Source organism: Bufo gargarizans, chromosome 5 (assembly GCF_014858855.1).
Source record: "Bufo gargarizans isolate SCDJY-AF-19 chromosome 5, ASM1485885v1, whole genome shotgun sequence".
In the NCBI taxonomy this organism is placed as follows: domain Eukaryota; kingdom Metazoa; phylum Chordata; class Amphibia; order Anura; family Bufonidae; genus Bufo; species Bufo gargarizans.
The window spans coordinates 14,602,904-14,622,504 of NC_058084.1; the positions used below are offsets into that span (position 1 = coordinate 14,602,904).

Sequence of the window (19,601 nt, forward strand, 5' to 3'; positions counted from 1 at the left end):
AAAGGCGGCGTTATTAATAGAGGGGTCTGTACCACAGAGGACGGCATATACTGTATATAAGGCAGACCATTACAGGAGGTATTCCAGCGCGGAGCTCCCCTCTGCAGGACATCGCACTCTGTAGTTTCCATTCACTGCAATGGAGAATGATCTTTTCTCCACTCACGGGCAGAAACTTATCCCCAGCAGAGTTCGTAAAGACTTTTTGTGCATAATGGCATATATAGGGGGCATGGCGGCTCAGTGGTTTGAACCCAACCAAGGACAACGTGTGCGTGGAGTTTGCGTGTTCTCCTTGTGCTTCCTCCCTCACTCCACAGACAGACTGATAGGGATCTTAGATTGTGAGCTCCACTGGGGATGGCGAGGGATGAGAGTCTGTACAGCGCTGCAGAATATGTCAGCGCTATATAAAGTGAGTAAAATAATAATAAGTCAAAATTTGCATCTTTATTACGGCAGAAAACCGGCACAAATCGTATAATAAATTTGCTCCATGGCCTGCACGGACACAGCTACTGTCCTCAAATCCATGGCAGGACCAGCGGCCGGACACTCAGCGGTCAGTTTTGCGACCGCTCATCGGCTCCTTATGCTACCAGTATAGAAATTTACAGGAAAACCTTTGATGCATTTATAAATGACCCTGTTCTAGGGGGCAGGATGGCGCCAGAGGACTTACCCCTACCAAAGACACTTATCGCATCTGTTCCAGCCATACACCCCCTTTCATTGTAATCATGGTTTCTATGGTGAGCTGGTGATGGGATGTCACCTGCCCACCATCACCAGCAGAGGTCACTATCTGCCTGATGGCTCACCAGGAGATGATCGCCTTATGGGGGCATTCACACGGCTGTATCCATTTTACTGCCCACAAATTGCAGATCAACAAAACACGGCTACCGACCGCGTGTGTTCCGTGTTTGCGGATCAGCACGTCCTACCCTTTGTTAGAAACGTTTATTCTTGTCCGCAAAAAGGACAAGAATAGGATATGTTCCATGTTTACATACGGATGTGGACAGTACCCCGCATACTGTCTGCATCTTGAAATAAATCCGTCCACATCTGATTCACAAAATATGTGGATCAGAGGCGGACCAAAAATACGGTCATGTGAAAGCCCTAAGAGGAAAAAGGGGTTTATTAAGATATGGCTGCCTCCCGCATGTGCTGCGTTCACTCTCACTTCTACGATCATCGCACGTCTCCGCATACAAACTGAAATCCTAGGACGTGAATGGCGTGGCTCTCACCTATGTACAAAGCGCTTGCTCTCCAGGTAGGCCAGTGCTGTGCTGAGCTGGTAGGCGTAGAGGATCAGCGATGCCAGATCCAGGTTGTATTTTCGGACTTGTAAGAAAGATCGTAGCTGCGACCAAAGAAAAAAAAAAGACAAAGCACATTAACAGAGTCGTAACTGCACAATGGGTAACGCCGCATGATCTGCCTTCTAGGTTGAGCAGAATCAGGCTATTGCAATTAGGGATGAGCGAATTTCAAGTTTTGAAGTTCGGGTATATGCTGAATTGCATTACAGATTCCGTTACCACGGACCATAACGCAATTCCATGACGAAATGCATAACGGAAGTCTATGGGCAGCATAATAGATCCGTCCGGTTTCCGTTATGCAGGAGACTGCGATTTATTCCAAGTTGCCTCCTCTAGTCGCATACAAAGCTTTGTGTTCAAAGTTCTGAGGGATGTCCGTGGTAACGAAATTCGCGCCACCCTGCAGTCAGATTGCGACCAGACAGCTGAGCTCCGTCACATGTGCTTTCTGGAGACAGATCATCAGCTACATTTAGCCTGAGCTTAGCTTTAGACATGAATGGAGAAGAATCAACCATGTAAATTAAAGAGGACCTTTCATGCTATTTTATTAAGGGCGATACATACCTGTACCTGCGGGATACCCCCCCCTGCTTGATTTTTTAAAATATGCCTCCTATGCCCCGCCGGATTTCTCCTGCTTTGTATGCTAATACTGAGCATCGGAGCAATGGGGAGGAGACTCAGGCTTCCTCCATGGGCGTCTCCTTCTCCCCTGGCTGTAGCGCTGTCCAATTGCAATGCAGAGCGTCACAGCCAGGCAGAAAAAACTTCCCTGGCTGTGACGCTCTGAGCTGCGATTAGACAGCGCTACAGCCAGGGGAGAAGGAGACGTCCACGGAAAAAGACTGCGTCTCCTCCCCATTGCTCCAATGCTCAGCATTAGCATACTAAGCAGGAGAAATCCGACGGGGCATAGGAGGCATATTTAAAAAAAAAAAAAAAAAAAAAAAAAGCAGGGGGGGGCAGCATCAGCCCGCAAGTATCAGTATATATCTCCCTTGATAAAATCGCATGAAAGGTCCTTTTTAAGACGACTGTAAGACGTTAATACAAATTTCTTGTCAATTTAGGCTGGATGCACACGACCATATGTATTTTGTGGAGAGAAAACCGCGGATCCACATAATACAGTTTCTGCCCCGTGTATCATCTGCATTTTTTTTTTTGCAGACCCATCCCCGTCAATGGGTTTGTGGACTGCATTTTGTGGACTAGAATAGGACAGGTCATCTGCGCGTTGTCCGCAAATTACAGAACATGTCCTATTCTGGTCTGCAAAATAATGCGAACATCACACGGATGGAATCCATATTTCGTGGAGCCATGGTTTGTGTGCACGAGGCCTTCGAGACAGATTGGGAAAAGGCAGGAGAATACTTGTCATGGCAGGGCCGCTCCAAACCTCTTCCAGCATCTATACTGCAGGTGTACGCAGCTATTGGAAACAGTCAGCAAGCTTGTTGCCAAACAGCAACCTTAAAAGCTTGGAGGGAGGTCAGCTTTGCTCATCAGATGTGCACATGGTATAAAGACAACCCACGATGAAAATTACCAGACTAAGCTCTGTGTGGACATGGGAAGCTGGGAGATTTCAGCTCTAATTGCCCGAAAGCAATCAAAAAGCAATCACAACCTGTCCACACTCCAGCTTAGTCACCAGTGAGTCCATATACCAAATACCGTGCTGACGCCAGGCTTACCTCTCCCAGGGTACACAGCTCCATGATTATCCACACCGGGTTCTCTGTGATCACGCCAATTAATTTCACAATATGCGGATGATCAAACTGCCGCATCGTTACTGCAGAGAGAGAAGGCGCTGATTATAAAAGGTAACACTGCCAGAGGACGATAACAGGTCACAGAACCTAACATTGTATCAGTGATGCGTCCACTAGCAGAAAAAGCCTGAGAGTCCTGCTTTTCCTGCCCACTAGTACACAAAGCCTGCGAGTCCTGCTTCTCCTGCCCACTAGTACACAAAGCCTGGGGGTCCTGCTTCTCCTGCCCACTAGTACACAAAGCCTGGGGGTCCTGCTTCTCCTGCCCACTAGTACACAAAGCCTGGGGGTCCTGCTTCTCCTGCCCACTAGTACACAAAGCCTGGGGGTCCTGCTTCTCCTGCCCACTAGTACACAAAGCCTGGGGGTCCTGCTTCTCCTGCCCACTAGTACACAAAGCCTGTGGGCCTTCCTTCTCCTGCCCACTAGTACACAAAGCCTGGGGGTCCTGCGTCCCCTGCCCACTAGTACACAAAGCCTGGGGGTCCTGCTTCTCCTGCCCACTAGTACACAAAGCCTGGGGGTCCTGCTTCTCCTGCCCACTAGTACACAAAGCCTGGGGGTCCTGCTTCTCCTGCCCACTAGTACACAAAGCCTGTGGGTCTTCCTTCTCCTGCCCACTAGTACACAAAGCCTGGGGGTCCTGCGTCCCCTGCCCACTAGTACACAAAGCCTGGGGGTCCTGCTTCCCCTGCCCACTAGTACACAAAGCCTGTGGGTCTTCCTTCTCCTGCCAACTAGTACATAAAGCCTGCGAGTCCTGCTCCCCCACTCACTAAGGCTAGGTTCACACCTGAGCGTTTTACAGCACATACGAACGCGCTGTAAAACGCCCTACGCCCCAAGAAGTACAGGAGCTTCTTTGGGGCGTACTGTCGCGCATATTGTGGCAGTTTTTCATTGGATGCCTCTGTGGTTAATACAAAAACGCCCAAAATACGCCTCAAAAACGCCCGATAAAAACGCCTGTAAAAAGCGCTTATCGAATACGCTCAGGTGTGAACCCAGCCTAATAGACCAAGCCTGTGAGTCCTGCTTTATCACCCACTAACAGACAAAGCCTGTAAGTCTAAGTTTTTCTTCCCCGCCCACTAGTACACAAAGCCTGTGGGTCCTGCTTCTCCTGCCCACTAGTACACAAAGCCAGTGGGTCCTGCTTCTCCTGCCCACTAGTACACAAAGCCTGTGGGTCCTGCTTCCCCTGCCCACTAGTACACAAAGCCTGTGGGTCCTGCTTCCCCTGCCCACTAGTACACAAAGCCTGTGGGTCCTGCTTCTCCTGCCCACTAGTACACAAAGCCTGTGGGTCCTGCTTTTCCTGCCCACTAGTACACAAAGCCTGTGGGTCCTGCTTCCCCTGCCCACTAGTACACAAAGCCTGTGGGTCCTGCTTCCCCTGCCCACTAGTACACAAAGCCTGTGGGTCCTGCTTCCCCTGCCCACTAGTACACAAAGCCTGTGGGTCCTGCTTCTCCTGCCCACTAGTACACAAAGCATGCGAGTCCTGCTTCTCCTGCCCACTAGTACACAAAGCCTGTGGGTCCTGCTTCCTCCACCTGCACAGAGGAAGCATGCAGGACCAGCTCTCACTCAGAGAAAGCGTGCGAGTCCCAGCTTGTGTATTCTGGTAAAACAGTTATGCCCTACTCACTGGACAGCTTGGGCTAGGATGTAAGAGGAGGGACTGAGCTCATGGATATATAATTCTCTATGATTTGGTTCAAGGATTTCATGTATAAAGCTGTTTAAAGGGGTATTCCGGTTATAACTGACAGATCGGTGATAGTCCGACCAATAGGACTCCAGCGACCATAATGAACCCTGTGTCCATGTGTGAATGGAGCAGGACAGATCGTTCCATTCATCTCTATAAGGGCTCATGCACACAAACTTTTTTTTTTTTACATTTCCGTTTATTTTTTTACAGGTCAATGGTTCCCCACAAAAACGAAAATTACTCAGTGGCAATCAGTTTCTGTATGCCAGCATGTCCGTTCCGCAAAAAAATAAAAATACAGTCAGGTCCATAAATATTAGGACCTGGACACAATTCTAACATTTTTGGCTCTATACACCCCCACAATGGATTTAAAATGAAACAAACAAGATGTGCTTTACCTGCAGACTGTCAGCTGTAATCTGAGGGGATTTACATCCAAATCAGGTGAACGGTGCAGGAATTACAGCAGTTGCATCTGTGCCTCCCACTTGTTAAGGGACCAAAAGTAATGGGACAGAATAATCATCATAAATCAAACTTTCACTTTTTGATACTTGGTTGCAAATCCTTTGCAGTCTATTACAGCCTGAAGTCTGGAACGCATAGACATCACCAGACGCTGGTCTCATCCCTGGTGACGCTCTGCCCGGCCTCTACTGCAACTGTCTTCAGTTCCTGCTTGTTCTTGGGGCATTTTCCCTTCAGTTTTGTCTTCAGCAAGTGAAATGCTCAATCGGATTCAGGTCCGGTGATTGACTCGGCCATTGCAGAACATTCCACTTCTTTCCCTTAAAAAACTCTTTGGTTGCTTTTGCAGTATGCTTTGGGTGCTTTTGCAGTATGCTTTGGGTGCTTTTGCAGTATGCTTTGGGTCATTGTCCATCTGCACTGTGAAGCGCCGTCCAATGAGTTCTGAAGCATTTGGCTGAATATGAGCAGATAATATTGCCTGAAACACTTCAGAATTCATCCTGCTGCTTTTGTCAGCAGTCACATCATCAATAAATACAAGAAAAGCAGTTCCATTGGCAGCCATACATGCCCACGCCATGACACTACCACCACCATGCCTCACTGATGAGGTGGTATGCTTAGGATCATGAGCAGTTCCTTTCCTTCTCCATACTCTTCTCTTCCCATCACTCTGGTACAAGTTGATCTTGGTCTCATCTGTCCATAGGATGTTGTCCCAGAACTGTGAAGGTTTTTTTAGATGTCGTTTGGCAAACTCTAATCTGGCCTTCCTGTTTTTGAGGCTCACCAATGGTTTACATCTTGTGGTGAACCCTCTGTATTCACTCTGGTGAAGTCTTCTCCTGATTGTTGACTTTGACACACATGCACCTACCTCCTGGAGAGTGTTCTTGATCTGGCCAGCTGTTGTGAAGGGAAAGAATTCTTTGGTCATCCACCATAGTCGTTTTCCGCGGTCTTCCAGGTCTTTTGGTGTTGCTGACAGTTGTTTTGGCCAGGCCTAAGGTTTTTGCTCTCTCTGATTGGTTTGTTTAGTTTTTTCAAATGCAAATAGACTTGAAATGACCTCTGGAGCTTTTATCTGCTCATTGTAATTGGGATAATGAGGGAATAACACACACCGGCCATAGAACAGCAGAGAAGCCAATTGTCCTATTACTTTTGGTCCCTTAACAAGTGGGAGGCACATATGAAAACTGCCCCGTTCACCTGATTTGGATGTAAATCCCCTCAGATTACAGCTGACAGTCTGCAGGTAAAGCACATCTTGTCCGTTTCATTTCAAATCCATTGTGGTGGTGTATAGAGCCAAAAATGTTAGAATTGTGTCGGTGTCCCAATATTTATGGACCTGACTATGTTCTATTGCGGACAAGAACAGGTATTGTTACAACGGACCCGCAAGAAGAAAAAAATAAATAAGAAGAAACGGACGCAATACGGATGTCTTTTTTTGCGGACCGCAAAATACATACAGTTGTGTTCATGAGCCCCAAGACTGCAGCAGACTCTCTCTGGAAGTCCCACAGTTGTTGGAGGCAGTGTGCATAGTCTGGGGCACAGTACCCCTATTCTCACGATCGCTGGGGGTCCTAGCTGCCACCGCTCTTGCAGTTATCCCTATTCGGTGGAATGGGGGTAATTTATTCTAACCCGATACCCCTTTAAGGGCCCGTTTTGATAGTGGATTTTCACTCCGAATCCTGCAGTCCCACTGAATGGGCCTAAACCGCAAGCAAACTCCCGCCATGGCTTCCAGTGGCATCTGTCTGGACACTGCGCCAAAAAGGGACACGTCTCTTCTAGGTACAGTCGTGGCTTTAATCCACTGGCTGCAGGAACGGCTGCGTGGCCCGCCACTGAAAAAGGGAGGCAGACACCATGTGGCCACCACTGGAATCCACACCAAAAGTCTGGTGGCAAAATCTGCTGTGTGAACGGGCCCCAACTGCTGCCAGGACTCTCAGGCTCTGTCTAGATTGGGCAGAAGCAGCAGGACTCACAAGCGTTAAGTGTTCTAACCAGAGTACCCCTTTAAACAGCTTTGCACATGAAAACATTGAACCAAATCATAGAAGGCTAAATAAGCCCCCTGCCGAGCTCAGCCCCTCGTCTACATCCGATGGCGCCCTTAGACAGGAGGCATCAAACAGCAAAGCGGATTTCAATCTGGGTGACATGGGAGGCAGAGGTCTAATCCTCCAGTTGTCAGACGTAAGCTGCCGTCTCTGCGGAGGCTCCGGACGGTCAATTAACTTCTTATTAATCGCTTTTTAATTCCCTTTACTGTGAGAATGCTCCGTCAGAGCAGGATGATGGGGGTTTTGTCACTAAGCTATAATGAGAGATAACACAGCGTTAAATACTTCTGCACCTGTCTCTACAAAGCCGACAGGTCGACGGCGCGGGGCTGTCACAGGAGCAGAAGACGATAATCCCCGCTAATCGTAAGTCCGCCAATGCGGGAGGCAAAGAATTAACGGGAAGGTTCCAGTAACTGCTGCAAAACTGTGTCCTCACTTCAGGCTGGAGAGCGGCTCAGTGAGAAAACCTACTGTCAGCCAAAGACGGGCGCCGAAGGGGACACTTACAGGCCTCTTGTAAGAACTTCTCCCTCACACTGTCCGATGTGCAGTTCTTACACGTTTTGATGGCGACTGACAAGGCCGGATTCTCCTGGGGAGGAAAAACAGATCTGTAAGAGGGATGTGACATCAGGAGTTCGGTTTTATATAAAGCTTAACCTCATAAAGGGTCTCTCCGGCCATTTAGTCTAATTAGCGACTGGTGCTAACCTGTGGAAGCAAGCTCTTTTACATAGGACGTGCCCTCCCTCGGTCCTGCCGTCTGCACTGCACAGTCACTGCCCCCCGAACATGAAAGAAGCAAGCACATCCGGTAAGGAGTCGGGCAGAAGAGACCACTGCGGGCAGACGGCGGCATCGGGGGAGCGAGGGAAGGAAAGCCCTGTATAGAATAGCTTCCCTCCACAGGCTACCACCAGCCACTAAGGCCAGGCTGACATCACAGATTTCCCATCCGTTTAACGTATACAAAAAACGTACACAAACAGGAGGCTGAGGCCATACAGTGCCTTCCACCATAGAGTTCCATTGTAAAAAAAAAAGTAAAATAAAATAAGGCTCCTTTCACACAAGTGAGTTATCTGCCTCGTGGGTGCAATGCGTGACGTGAACGCATAGCACCCGCACTGAATCCTGACCCATTCATTTCAATGGGGCTGTGCACATGTGTGCTTTTTTTCACGCATCAGTTCTGCGTTGCGTGAAAAACGCAGCATGTTCTATACTCTGCGTTTTTCACGCAGCCCTGGCCACATAGAAGTGAACGGGGCTTCAGTGAAAAGCGCATTGCATCCGGAAGAAAGTGCGGTTTTTCACTGATAGTTGCTAGGAGATGTTGTTTGTAAACCTTCAGTTTTTATCACGCGCGTGAAAAATGCTTTAAAACGCATTGCACCCGGGTGGAAAAAACTGAACGCAATCACAGACAAAACTGAGTGAACTTGCTTGCAAAATGGTGCGAGTTTCACTGAACGCACCCGGACCTAATCCGTCACGCTCGTCTGAAAGAGGCCGAAGACTTTCTGATGCTCCACCTTCCTCTACTCTCTCCCACTCCTTGATTGCCAGGGTCAGGGTCCTGCATAGTCATCTTGCCTTGTCAGCCAAGAAGCAGGAGGAGCACGGGTGCACAGAGTGGCTTGGGCCCGCCCTCAGTGCACTTAACTGCTCATTTGCACATGGATTAAAAGTCCTTTTTCTCCAGAATGAATCAACGGATCTCCAAGTGAAAGGTATCATTTCATTCAGCTGAGCACTGTGCCGGGTTTCTCAGTAAATCTCCTGCTATGTTCACCATACAGGATGAATAATGTGCTCCTTTCATTGTACGAGATAATAATTATGTTTTTTTGGGTGCTTTTGGTAGAATTCTTTTTCTCTAAACCTTTTTTTTTGTTACAGTCCCAGTAAGGGACCTGAACCTGGGATCCTCTGATCGCTTGCATCATCCGCCGCTTTACTTCTGTTCCGCACTCTAATGCGTCTGTTACAGTAAAACTAACAGGCTGGCTATCGGGACCTAATTGACCCCCGCACATGGCAGGGCCAGGGGTCACTGTTAGGCCCTCGGGATCCCATCCCTCTCACTAAACACTTAGGTGCTGCAGTCATCCAGAGGGTTTGCTATAATTGCATCCAGTGTAAACAAACAATCTCAATAGTCTGCTCTCGAGGTGGATACATTTTATCTGAACTGATACATTGTAACAAACTATCAGAGAAGATCTGTGCTGTAACAAACTATCAGGGAGGATCTGTGCCGTAACAATCTATCAGGGAGGATCTGTGCCGTAACAATCTATCAGGGGAGATCTGTGCTGTAACAATCTATCAGGGGAGATCTGTGCCGTAACAATCTATCAGGGGAGATCTGTGCCGTAACAAACTATCAGAGAGGATCTGTGCCGTAACAAACTATCAGGGAGGATCTGTGCCGTAACAAACTATCAGGGGAGATCTGTGCCGTAACAAACTATCAGGGGAGATCTGTGCCGTAACAAACTATCAGGGGAGATCTGTGCCGTAACAAACTATCAGGGGAGATCTGTGCTGTAACAAACTATCAGGGAGATCTGTGCTGTAACAAACTATCAGGGGAGATCTGTGCCGTAACAAACTATCAGGGAGGATCTGTGCTGTAACAAACTATCAGGGGAGATCTGTGCTGTAACAAACTATCAGGGGAGATCTGTGCCGTAACAAACTATCAGGGGAGATCTGTGCTGTAACAAATTATCAGAGAAGATCTGTGCTGTAACAAACTATCAGAGAAGATCTGTGCTGTAAGAAACTATCAGGGGAGATCTGTGCTGTAACAAACTATCAGGGAGGATCTGTGCTGTAACAATCTATCAGGGAGGATCTGTGCTGTAACAATCTATCAGGGAGGATCTGTGCTGTAAAACTATCAGGGAAGATCTGTGCTGTAACAAACTATCAGGGGAGATCTGTGCTGTAAGAAACTATCAGGGAGGATCTGTGCTGTAAAACTATCAGGGAAGATCTGTGCTGTAACAAACTATCAGGGGAGATCTGTGCTGTAACAAACTATCAGGGAGGATCTGTGCTGTAAGAAACTATCAGGGGAGATCTGTGCTGTAAGAAACTATCAGGGGAGATCTGTGCCGTAACAAACTATCAGGGGAGATCTGTGCCGTAACAAACTATCAGGGAGGATCTGTGCCGTAACAAACTATCAGGGGAGATCTGTGCCGTAAGAAACTATCAGGGGAGATCTGTGCTGTAACAATCTATCAGGGGAGATCTGTGCTGTAAGAAACTATCAGGGGAGATCTGTGCTGTAAGAAACTATCAGGGGAGATCTGTGCTGTAACAATCTATCAGGGGAGATCTGTGCTGTAAGAAACTATCAGGGGAGATCTGTGCTGTAACAATCTATCAGGGGAGATCTGTGCTGTAACAAACTATCAGGGGAGATCTGTGCCGTAACAAACTATCAGAGAAGATCTGTGCTGTAACAAACTATCAGGGGAGATCTGTGCCGTAACAAACTATCAGGGGAGATCTGTGCTGTAACAAACTATCAGGGAGGATCTGTGCTGTAAGAAACTATCAGGGGAGATCTGTGCTGTAACAAACTATCAGGGAAGATCTGTGCTGTAACAAACTATCAGGGGAGATCTGTGCTGTAAGAAACTATCAGGGGAGATCTGTGCTGTAACAAACTATCAGGGAGGATCTGTGCTGTAAGAAACTATCAGGGGAGATCTGTGCTGTAAGAAACTATCAGGGAGGATCTGTGCTGTAACAATCTATCAGGGAAGATCTGTGCTGTAACAAACTATCAGGGGAGATCTGTGCCGTAACAAACTATCAGAGAAGATCTGTGCTGTAACAAACTATCAGGGGAGATCTGTGCCGTAACAAACCATCAGAGGAGATCTGTGCTGTAACAAACCATCAGAGGAGATCTGTGCTGTAAGAAACTATCAGGGAAGATCTGTGCTGTAAGAAACTATCAGGGAGGATCTGTGCTGTAACAAACTATCAGGGGAGATCTGTGCCGTAACAAACTATCAGGGGAGATCTGTGCCGTAACAAACTATCAGAGAAGATCTGTGCTGTAAGAAACTATCAGGGAGGATCTGTGCTGTAACAAACTATCAGGGAAGATCTGTGCCGTAACAAACTATCAGGGGAGATCTGTGCTTGGCTCACAGAGGATATTCCAGGCTTGATGCAATTGTAGCAAGCCCTCAGATGTGAGAAGTAAAAACTTTAGGAAGATCATATGTAAAAACTTGAATTTCCTAAACCGTGAAAACAAACAAACCTGGAGCCCAGTACTACAATGCACATCCTCCAATAGCAGCAAAGCCTGTTGAGGATTATGGTGCACGCTACCAATAACATCCACTTACCGGGCTCATGAAGACCCCCTGGTGCACATCTCCAAACTGTCCTTCCCCTATACATCGCCCCAGCTCAATCCGGTCCCTCTGGATCTCGTAGTCGCCAGCTGTGAAGGCAGACAGGTCACTTACAGCAGAGGTAGTGTACACAGCACACACGCCAAGGACACGGACATTCACACAGGGACTATGTAACACCACACAGCACTTAAAGGGCTTGTCCATTCATTTAATCACCCTGGAATATAAAGTTCTGTAACTTTCTGCTGTGATTCTTCACCATTTTCAAGGCCTCTGCCTGCTGTCAGTGAATGTAAATGTTCATGGTTTATCTACGGAGGTCAGATAGACTGACAGTTGGGAAGGCAGCTCATTTTCAGCATGGGTTTCTATTCACTGCAGTTACTAAGATATGTCTATCAAGTCCAGTCACTGACTGCAAGCAGAAAGGAACCCCATCACAAAGCAGGTTAGAAAGTCGGAGAATTTTTAATTCCACAATGTTCAAATTTTACTTACATAAAAGCGGAAAACCAGTTCACCTTTAGAAATTTTCTTGCGTGTGACTGATGGGGGTCCACTGATTGTGGGGGTCTTAGCCCAAGGACATGTCACGGTCTAATGGTGAACTTTCCTAAGACTACACTAAATCATCTACTACAGACACACCAAGCACAAGAGGAGGCATTCACTGCACCAACCCAGCAGACATGCCGACGGTGTGTCAGAAATACTGCCGGGGGCCTGGCACACGAGGTCTGGGCTCTGTATGAGTTTAGGAATCTGATCTGAGGAATGAGTTAGGGGTCTGAATGAAGTTAGGGGTCTGTTCTAGAGACAAAAGGGGTTGTCCCATGATTGATGGAATTTTTTTTAAAATCAGATCCCATATAGTACATGACAATCTCTAACAAAGCAAGAACCAGCCCTGTACCTCGCATGGATCCAGAGATCCCCCCGTTCATTGCTCCAGTCCTGCTAGATTCTCTTCAAAATGGCAGCTCAGGGGGATGCTCTTACTGCTGCAGCTCTCTCCCTATCACAGCGTGGGGGGGATGCTCTTACTGCTGCAGCTCTCTCCCTATCACAGCGTGGGGGGGATGCTCTTACTGCTGCAGCTCTCTCCCTATCACAGCGTGGGGGGATGCTCTTACTGCTGCAGCTCTCTCCCTATCACAGCGTGGGGGGGATGCTCTTACTGCTGCAGCTCTCTCCCTATCACAGCGTGGGGGGATGCTCTTACTGCTGCAGCTCTCTCCCTATCACAGCGTGGGGGGATGCTCTTACTGCTGCAGCTCTCTCCCTATCACAGCGTGGGGGGGGATGCTCTTACTGCTGCAGCTCTCTCCTTATCACAGCGTGGGGGGATGCTCTTACTGCTGCAGCTCTCTCCCTATCACAGCGTGGGGGGATGCTCTTACTGCTGCAGCTCTCTCCCTATCACAGCGTGGGGGGGATGCTCTTACTGCTGCAGCTCTCTCCCTATCACAGCGTGGGGGGGGATGCTCTTACTGCTGCAGCTCTCTCCTTATCACAGCGTGGGGGTGATGCTCTTACTGCTGCAGCTCTCTCCCTATCACAGCGTGGGGGGATGCTCTTACTGCTGCAGCTCTCTCCCTATCACAGCGTGGGGGGATGCTCTTAGTGCTGCAGCTCTCTCCCTATCACAGCGTGGGGGGGATGCTCTTACTGCTGCAGCTCTCTCCTTATCACAGCGTGGGGGGATGCTCTTACTACTGCAGCTCTCTCCCTATCACAGCGTGGGGGGATGCTCTTACTGCTGCAGCTCTCTCCCTATCACAGCGTGGGGGGATGCTCTTACTACTGCAGCTCTCTCCCTATCACAGCGTGGGGGGATGCTCTTACTGCTGCAGCTCTCTCCCTATCACAGCGTGGGGGGATGCTCTTACTGCTGCAGCTCTCTCCTTATCACAGCGTGGGGGGATGCTCTTACTGCTGCAGCTCTCTCCTTATCACAGCGTGGGGGGATGCTCTTACTGCTGCAGCTCTCTCCTTATCACAGCGTGGGGGGGGGATGCTCTTACTGCTGCAGCTCTCTCCTTATCACAGCGTGGGGGGATGCTCTTACTGCTGCAGCTCTCTCCTTATCACAGCGTGGGGGGGATGCTCTTACTGCTGCAGCTCTCTCCTCATCACAGCGTGGGGGGATGCTCTTACTGCTGCAGCTCTCTCCTTATCACAGCGTGGGGGGATGCTCTTACTGCTGCAGCTCTCTCCTTATCACAGCGTGGGGGGGGATGCTCTTACTGCTGCAGCTCTCTCCTTATCACAGCGTGGGGGGATGCTCTTACTGCTGCAGCTCTCTCCTTATCACAGCGTGGGGGGGGATGCTCTTACTGCTGCAGCTCTCTCCTCATCACAGCGTGGGGGGATGCTCTTACTGCTGCAGCTCTGTCCTTATCACAGCGTGGGGGGGATGCTCTTACTGCTGCAGCTCTCTCCTTATCACAGCGTGGGGGGATGCTCTTACTGCTGCAGCTCTCTCCTTATCACAGCGTGGGGGGGGGATGCTCTTACTGCTGCAGCTCTCTCCTAATCACAGCGTGGGGGGATGCTCTTACTGCTGCAGCTCTCTCCTTATCACAGCGTGGGGGGATGCTCTTACTGCTGCAGCTCTCTCCTTATCACAGCTCAGGGGGCGTGTCCTTTCCGCTGCAGCTCTCTCCCTATCACAGCGTGGGGGGATGCTCTTACTGCTGCAGCTCTCTCCTTATCACAGCGTGGGGGGATGCTCTTACTGCTGCAGCTCTCTCCTAATCACGGCGTGGGGGGGGATGCTCTTACTGCTGCAGCTCTCTCCTTATCACAGCGTGGGGGGGGGATGCTCTTACTGCTGCAGCTCTCTCCTCATCACAGCGGGGGGGGATGCTCTTACTGCTGCAGCTCTCTCCCCATCACAGCGTGGGGGGGATGCTCTTACTGCTGCAGCTCTGTCCTTATCACAGCGTGGGGGGGATGCTCTTACTGCTGCAGCTCTCTCCTTATCACAGCGTGGGGGGATGCTCTTACTGCTGCAGCTCTCTCCTTATCACAGCGTGGGGGGATGCTCTTACTGCTGCAGCTCTCTCCTTATCACAGCGTGGGGGGATGCTCTTACTGCTGCAGCTCTCTCCTTATCACAGCGTGGGGGGATGCTCTTACTGCTGCAGCTCTCTCCTTATCACAGCTCAGGGGGCGTGTCCTTTCCGCTGCAGCTCTCTCCCTATCACAGCGTGGGGGGGATGCTCTTACTGCTGCAGCTCTCTCCTTATCACAGCGTGGGGGGATGCTCTTACTGCTGCAGCTCTCTCCTTATCACAGCGTGGGGGGATGCTCTTACTGCTGCAGCTCTCTCCTTATCGCAGCTCAGGGGGCGTGTCCTTTCCGCTGCAGCTCTCTCCCTATCACAGCGTGGGGGGGATGCTCTTACTGCTGCAGCTCTCTCCTTATCACAGCGTGGGGGGATGCTCTTACTGCTGCAGCTCTCTCCTTATCACAGCGTGGGGGGATGCTCTTACTGCTGCAGCTCTGTCCTTATCACAGCGTGGGGGGATGCTCTTACTGCTGCAGCTCTCTCCCTATCACAGCGTGGGGGGATGCTCTTACTGCTGCAGCTCTCTCCCTATCACAGCTCAGGGGGCGTGTCCTTTCCGCTGCAGCTCTCTCCCTATCACAGCTCAGGGGCATGTCCTTTCCGCTGCAGCTCTTTCCCTGTAACTGCCACAGCTTCTAACAGCAGATATGGCTGGTGACAGTTGAAGATTGAAACTAAGCACGTGCAACCACCACCTCAGCGAGGTGGACTGAAATATAAAGAAACGAAAAACAGCAGGGGGCACTACATGGATGTATTATATTGAATAGCTAAGGGGCAAGATAAAAATTTTAATTACATGCAATTACAAAAGTGTTCAGATCCAGGTGCTGGTTTTAAAAATGTAGATTGGTATTAGTGGCACAACCCCTTTAAGTGAGTTTAGGGGTCTGATCTGAGGTGAGTGAGTTTGTGGGTCTAATAGTCTGGGGTCTAGTCAGGTCTGAATGTGCTCGGGGGGTCTGAATGAGTCTAGGGGTCTGGAGTCACAGTGAGTTTAGGGGTCTAGTCTGGGGTCTGCTCTGAAATCAGATAATCCACATAAGATACTGCGAGTCATCTGCGCAGACTTCACCATCTAAAGACAAAATTGCTGCAGCGGAGAGAGTCTCGTTATTGCACCGGTATAGAACCTAATGCAGTATAAAGGGGGCCTCACACACCAATTCACACCGCATGTCACACACAAGTCACACCCAGAGCAGTTACCTTCATCTAATCCATAGCTTTCTGAATGGCATTTAGAGAGGGAATAGAAAACAATCTACCTTAACACAATGAACATTACACATGATACAGAAAGAAAACGCAAAACAAGACGTCACCATCCGAACTGCGACAAGTGAAACCGCCTACAATAATGCCATACCAAAAAACGGTTATGCTCCAGTCACATCCAAAGCTGCATTCAAACTTCTCATGGCTTCCTGTTAAGAGTGCAGTGCATTGTGAGATCTCACATGATAAGCAGTGAACTCCAACGGGGCAGACCTGATGGAGACATTTTTGCGACGGGGCCGGCAGGACGCCTTGTGCTGCTGCTGCTGCAGAGACGACCCCGTTCAGCTGAATGGAAAAGACCTTCTCCATCTGAATACACTCTTCAGTTGAACGTCCGATAGTGGAGTCGTAAATGCAGCTCTGGATGTGAGTGGAGGAACCTTGAAGTCACGCAAAAGTTAAAGTTTTCGGGACTTCAGGAAAATGTGAATTTATGAAATATTGTGTGACAAGTGGGGATACATATTCAAGGGGTTCTGCAGTGCCCAGATGTTGACGACCTATCCTCAGGGACGAGCAGTTGTAATTACACGGAGCACCGCTACCTCTTCAAACAGCTGACCGGTGGGGTAGCAGGAGTCGGTCCCCCAACGATCAGATATTGATAACCCGTCCTGAGGATAGGCCATCATTCGCTGTGCACTGCACCACCCCTTTAAAAGGGGATTTCTGGTTTAATGTGAACAAAGCTTTTCCAACGTCTCAATCGTTCACCTTGTAAAATCTCTGCTGACTGTCAGTGAGTGAAAACTCAAACGCTCGTCACACAGCTGCGGTTTGATACAATGAATTTCGTCCGTACAGAGGTTTGTGACAAAGTCGTATTTAGAATAATCCCCAGCACTGACAGCAAGCAGACATCTTGAAATGTTGATCTCATAATTGATCCAGTACAGCTAGGAAAGGCACAATTTGTGCAAAATTTATTAAAAGGGTTTTTCCAACTGTCACTGATGAGCCATCCACTATTGACACCCAGGAACCCCACGATCAGCTGTTTGAGAAGGCACCGGTGTCCGCAATGGCGCCACGGCCTTCTCTCAGCTCACCAAGCACAGCGCCGTGCATTGTATAGCGGCTGTACTTGGCATCGCAGCTCAGCCCCATTCACGTCAATGAGGCACGTGACCGATGAACGAGACGTCACATGGCCTAGGGAAAGTTGCGAGCGGCGGTTCCTTCTCAAGCACCTGATTGACGATGGTCTCAGGTGTCAGACCCCCCCACCGATCAGATACCGATGACCTCTACAAAGGATAGCACATCAGTGAAAAAGTGTCAGAAAACCCCTTCAAAATGCTGCAAATTCCAGTAGTCATGACCGGCATATAAGTAAGCCAATACAGGTCGGAGGACCACTTTAAAGTTCTACGAGATCGTCTCCAAACTGTGCCTTCCTGGCTGTTGCAAAACTACATCTCCAAGCGTGTTCTCACACGCTTCGGCTGCCAAGACATACTGGGAGTAGTAGTTTTGCAACAGCTGGATTGCCGATCCCTCTCGGCGGCCTGGGCCGGATGTGAGCACTTACTGGAAGGCATGGTGTACGTATCTTCTTCATCTATAATCTCTGCATAGTCATCGGTTTCTGCAAAGATAAAAAGTCAAATTAACATTTTGTGTTACATTTCTAGTGAAAAAAATAAATAAAAAAATCACTGCAATCATCAGAAATATTTCCCCCCCCCCCCCCCCCCCCCGATCCCTATACAACCCATAAACCTGATTAAACGTTCACAGAGGAGGTGAGTATTGATTAGTCAGCGGCAATTAGCTGGGATATTGTGTTAGACTGAGAAAGCTCTGGTCACATCCAGAGCTGCATTCACACTGTAGCATAAAGCACAGCACAGCGCTGTGATACTACAACACCCACAATGCAATGCAAGTGTGGTGCGCACGTAAGGTCAGGTAAGCAGATATAGTATCTGAAAGCTTTCAAGCACCAGCAAGGATACTTGTGAACGCAGCTCTGGAAGTGACTGGAGTAGGTGACAATAGAAAAAAGTGTAAGATAACCAATTTACTAGCAATTAAAATTAACACAGTGGATTTAAAGGGCTTCTGTCACCCCCAAAAGTCATTTTTCGTTTTTGGGCTACTTTAAAATCCTTATACTGCGATTTTTCACTATATAGTGCTCTTAGCCTTTTTCGTTCAGTAGTTTCTTTAACGTTTTTATAATATGTAAATTACCTCTCTACCAGCAAGTAGGGCGGTTACTTGCTGGTAGCCGCCGCATCCTGCTTTCAAAAAAATGCCCCCTCCTCCTGTTGATTGACAGGGCCAGCGATCGCTCTAGTCTTCTGGCTGGCCCTGTCTGCGTTATAAACCTTGCGCCTGCGCCGTACCGGTCTTCAGTCGGCGCAGGCGCGCTGAGAGGAGGACGCTTGCTCGGCCGCTCCTTCCTCAGTGCGCCTGCGCCAGGTGTAGATGTGACGTCGTCGGCGCTGGCGCATTGAGGAAGGAGCGGCCGAGCGAGCGTCCTCCTCTCAGCGCGCCTGCACCGACTGAAGACCGGTACGGCGCAGGTGCAAGGTTTATAACGCAGACAGGGCCAGCCGAAGGAGGAGAGCGCTCGCTGGCCCTGTCAATCAACAGGAGGAGGGGGCGTTTTTTTTTAAAGCAGGATGCGGCTGCTACCAGCAAGTAACCGCCCTACTTGCTGGTAGAGAGGTAATTTACATATTATAAAAACGTTAAAGAAACTACTGAACGAAAAAGGCTAAGAGCACTATATAGTGAAAAATCGCAGTATAAGGATTTTAAAGTAGCCCAAAAACGAAAAATGACTTTTGGGGGGTGACAGAAGCCCTTTAACTTCACGCAGGTGATGGGCTTTATTTAGCACGTGAAATTCTAGGGCAGGCATGGCTAACCTGCGGCTCTCCAGCTGTTGTAAAACTACAACTCCCACCATGCCCTGCTGTAGGAAGTCTGGACATGTTGGGAGTTGTAGTTTTGCAACAGCTGAAGAGCCTCAGGTTGGCTATCCCTGTCCTAGGGAAACAGTGGGTAGGGAAGGGGCTTACTCTCCATTAAAGGCAAAAGTGCAAATAGTGTTGCCCGAGGACACCAGCACTGCCACAAAGGGCCGGTGTCGTGGCTTGGTGTGTTTGGTGCCACCTAAGACGTGTTACATACCAGGGCGCTAGCCTGGTAGCCGTGGCGGCTTGCAATCTGCAGCTATACGCTACAAAGACGTGACCAGGCAGTCAGCTACTCTACGGTAAGTGATGCGGGAGGTTGGATGGGCTACAGGGACTGTGTGCCAGGTGCAGAGTTAGTGCCAATGTGTGCGGGGCCGGTGAACAGGACACAGACTGTTAATAATCAGACAAATGGAAGGAGAAGACATGAAGAAAGCGCAGGTATTACCGTCCCCACTAAACTCCTCTGCGGGTCCAGGGTGCATGCAAGAAAAGAGCGGAGAGAAGCGTGAGCAAAAAATAAT

General features: G+C 49.2%; 1 protein-coding gene across 11 annotated transcripts in view; it reads right to left on the reverse strand.

The window, feature by feature from the left end:
* Window positions 1-19,601, reverse strand: part of PTK2 (protein tyrosine kinase 2) — a 451,150-nt gene that overhangs the window by 37,854 nt on the left and 393,695 nt on the right. For 8 of the 11 annotated variants that reach the window (XM_044292786.1, XM_044292783.1, XM_044292785.1 and 5 more), the window contains 6 exons: window positions 19,526-19,543; window positions 17,679-17,735; window positions 11,782-11,879; window positions 7,907-7,991; window positions 3,041-3,141; window positions 1,260-1,375 (listed from right to left, as the gene is read on the reverse strand). In XM_044292786.1, the coding sequence (XP_044148721.1) occupies window positions 1,260-1,375; window positions 3,041-3,141; window positions 7,907-7,991; window positions 11,782-11,879; window positions 17,679-17,735; window positions 19,526-19,543 (475 nt within the window). The remainder of the gene's footprint in view (window positions 1-1,259; window positions 1,376-3,040; window positions 3,142-7,906; window positions 7,992-11,781; window positions 11,880-17,678; window positions 17,736-19,525; window positions 19,544-19,601) is intronic. The other 3 variants (XM_044292780.1, XM_044292778.1, XM_044292788.1) reach the window with 1 other exon arrangement.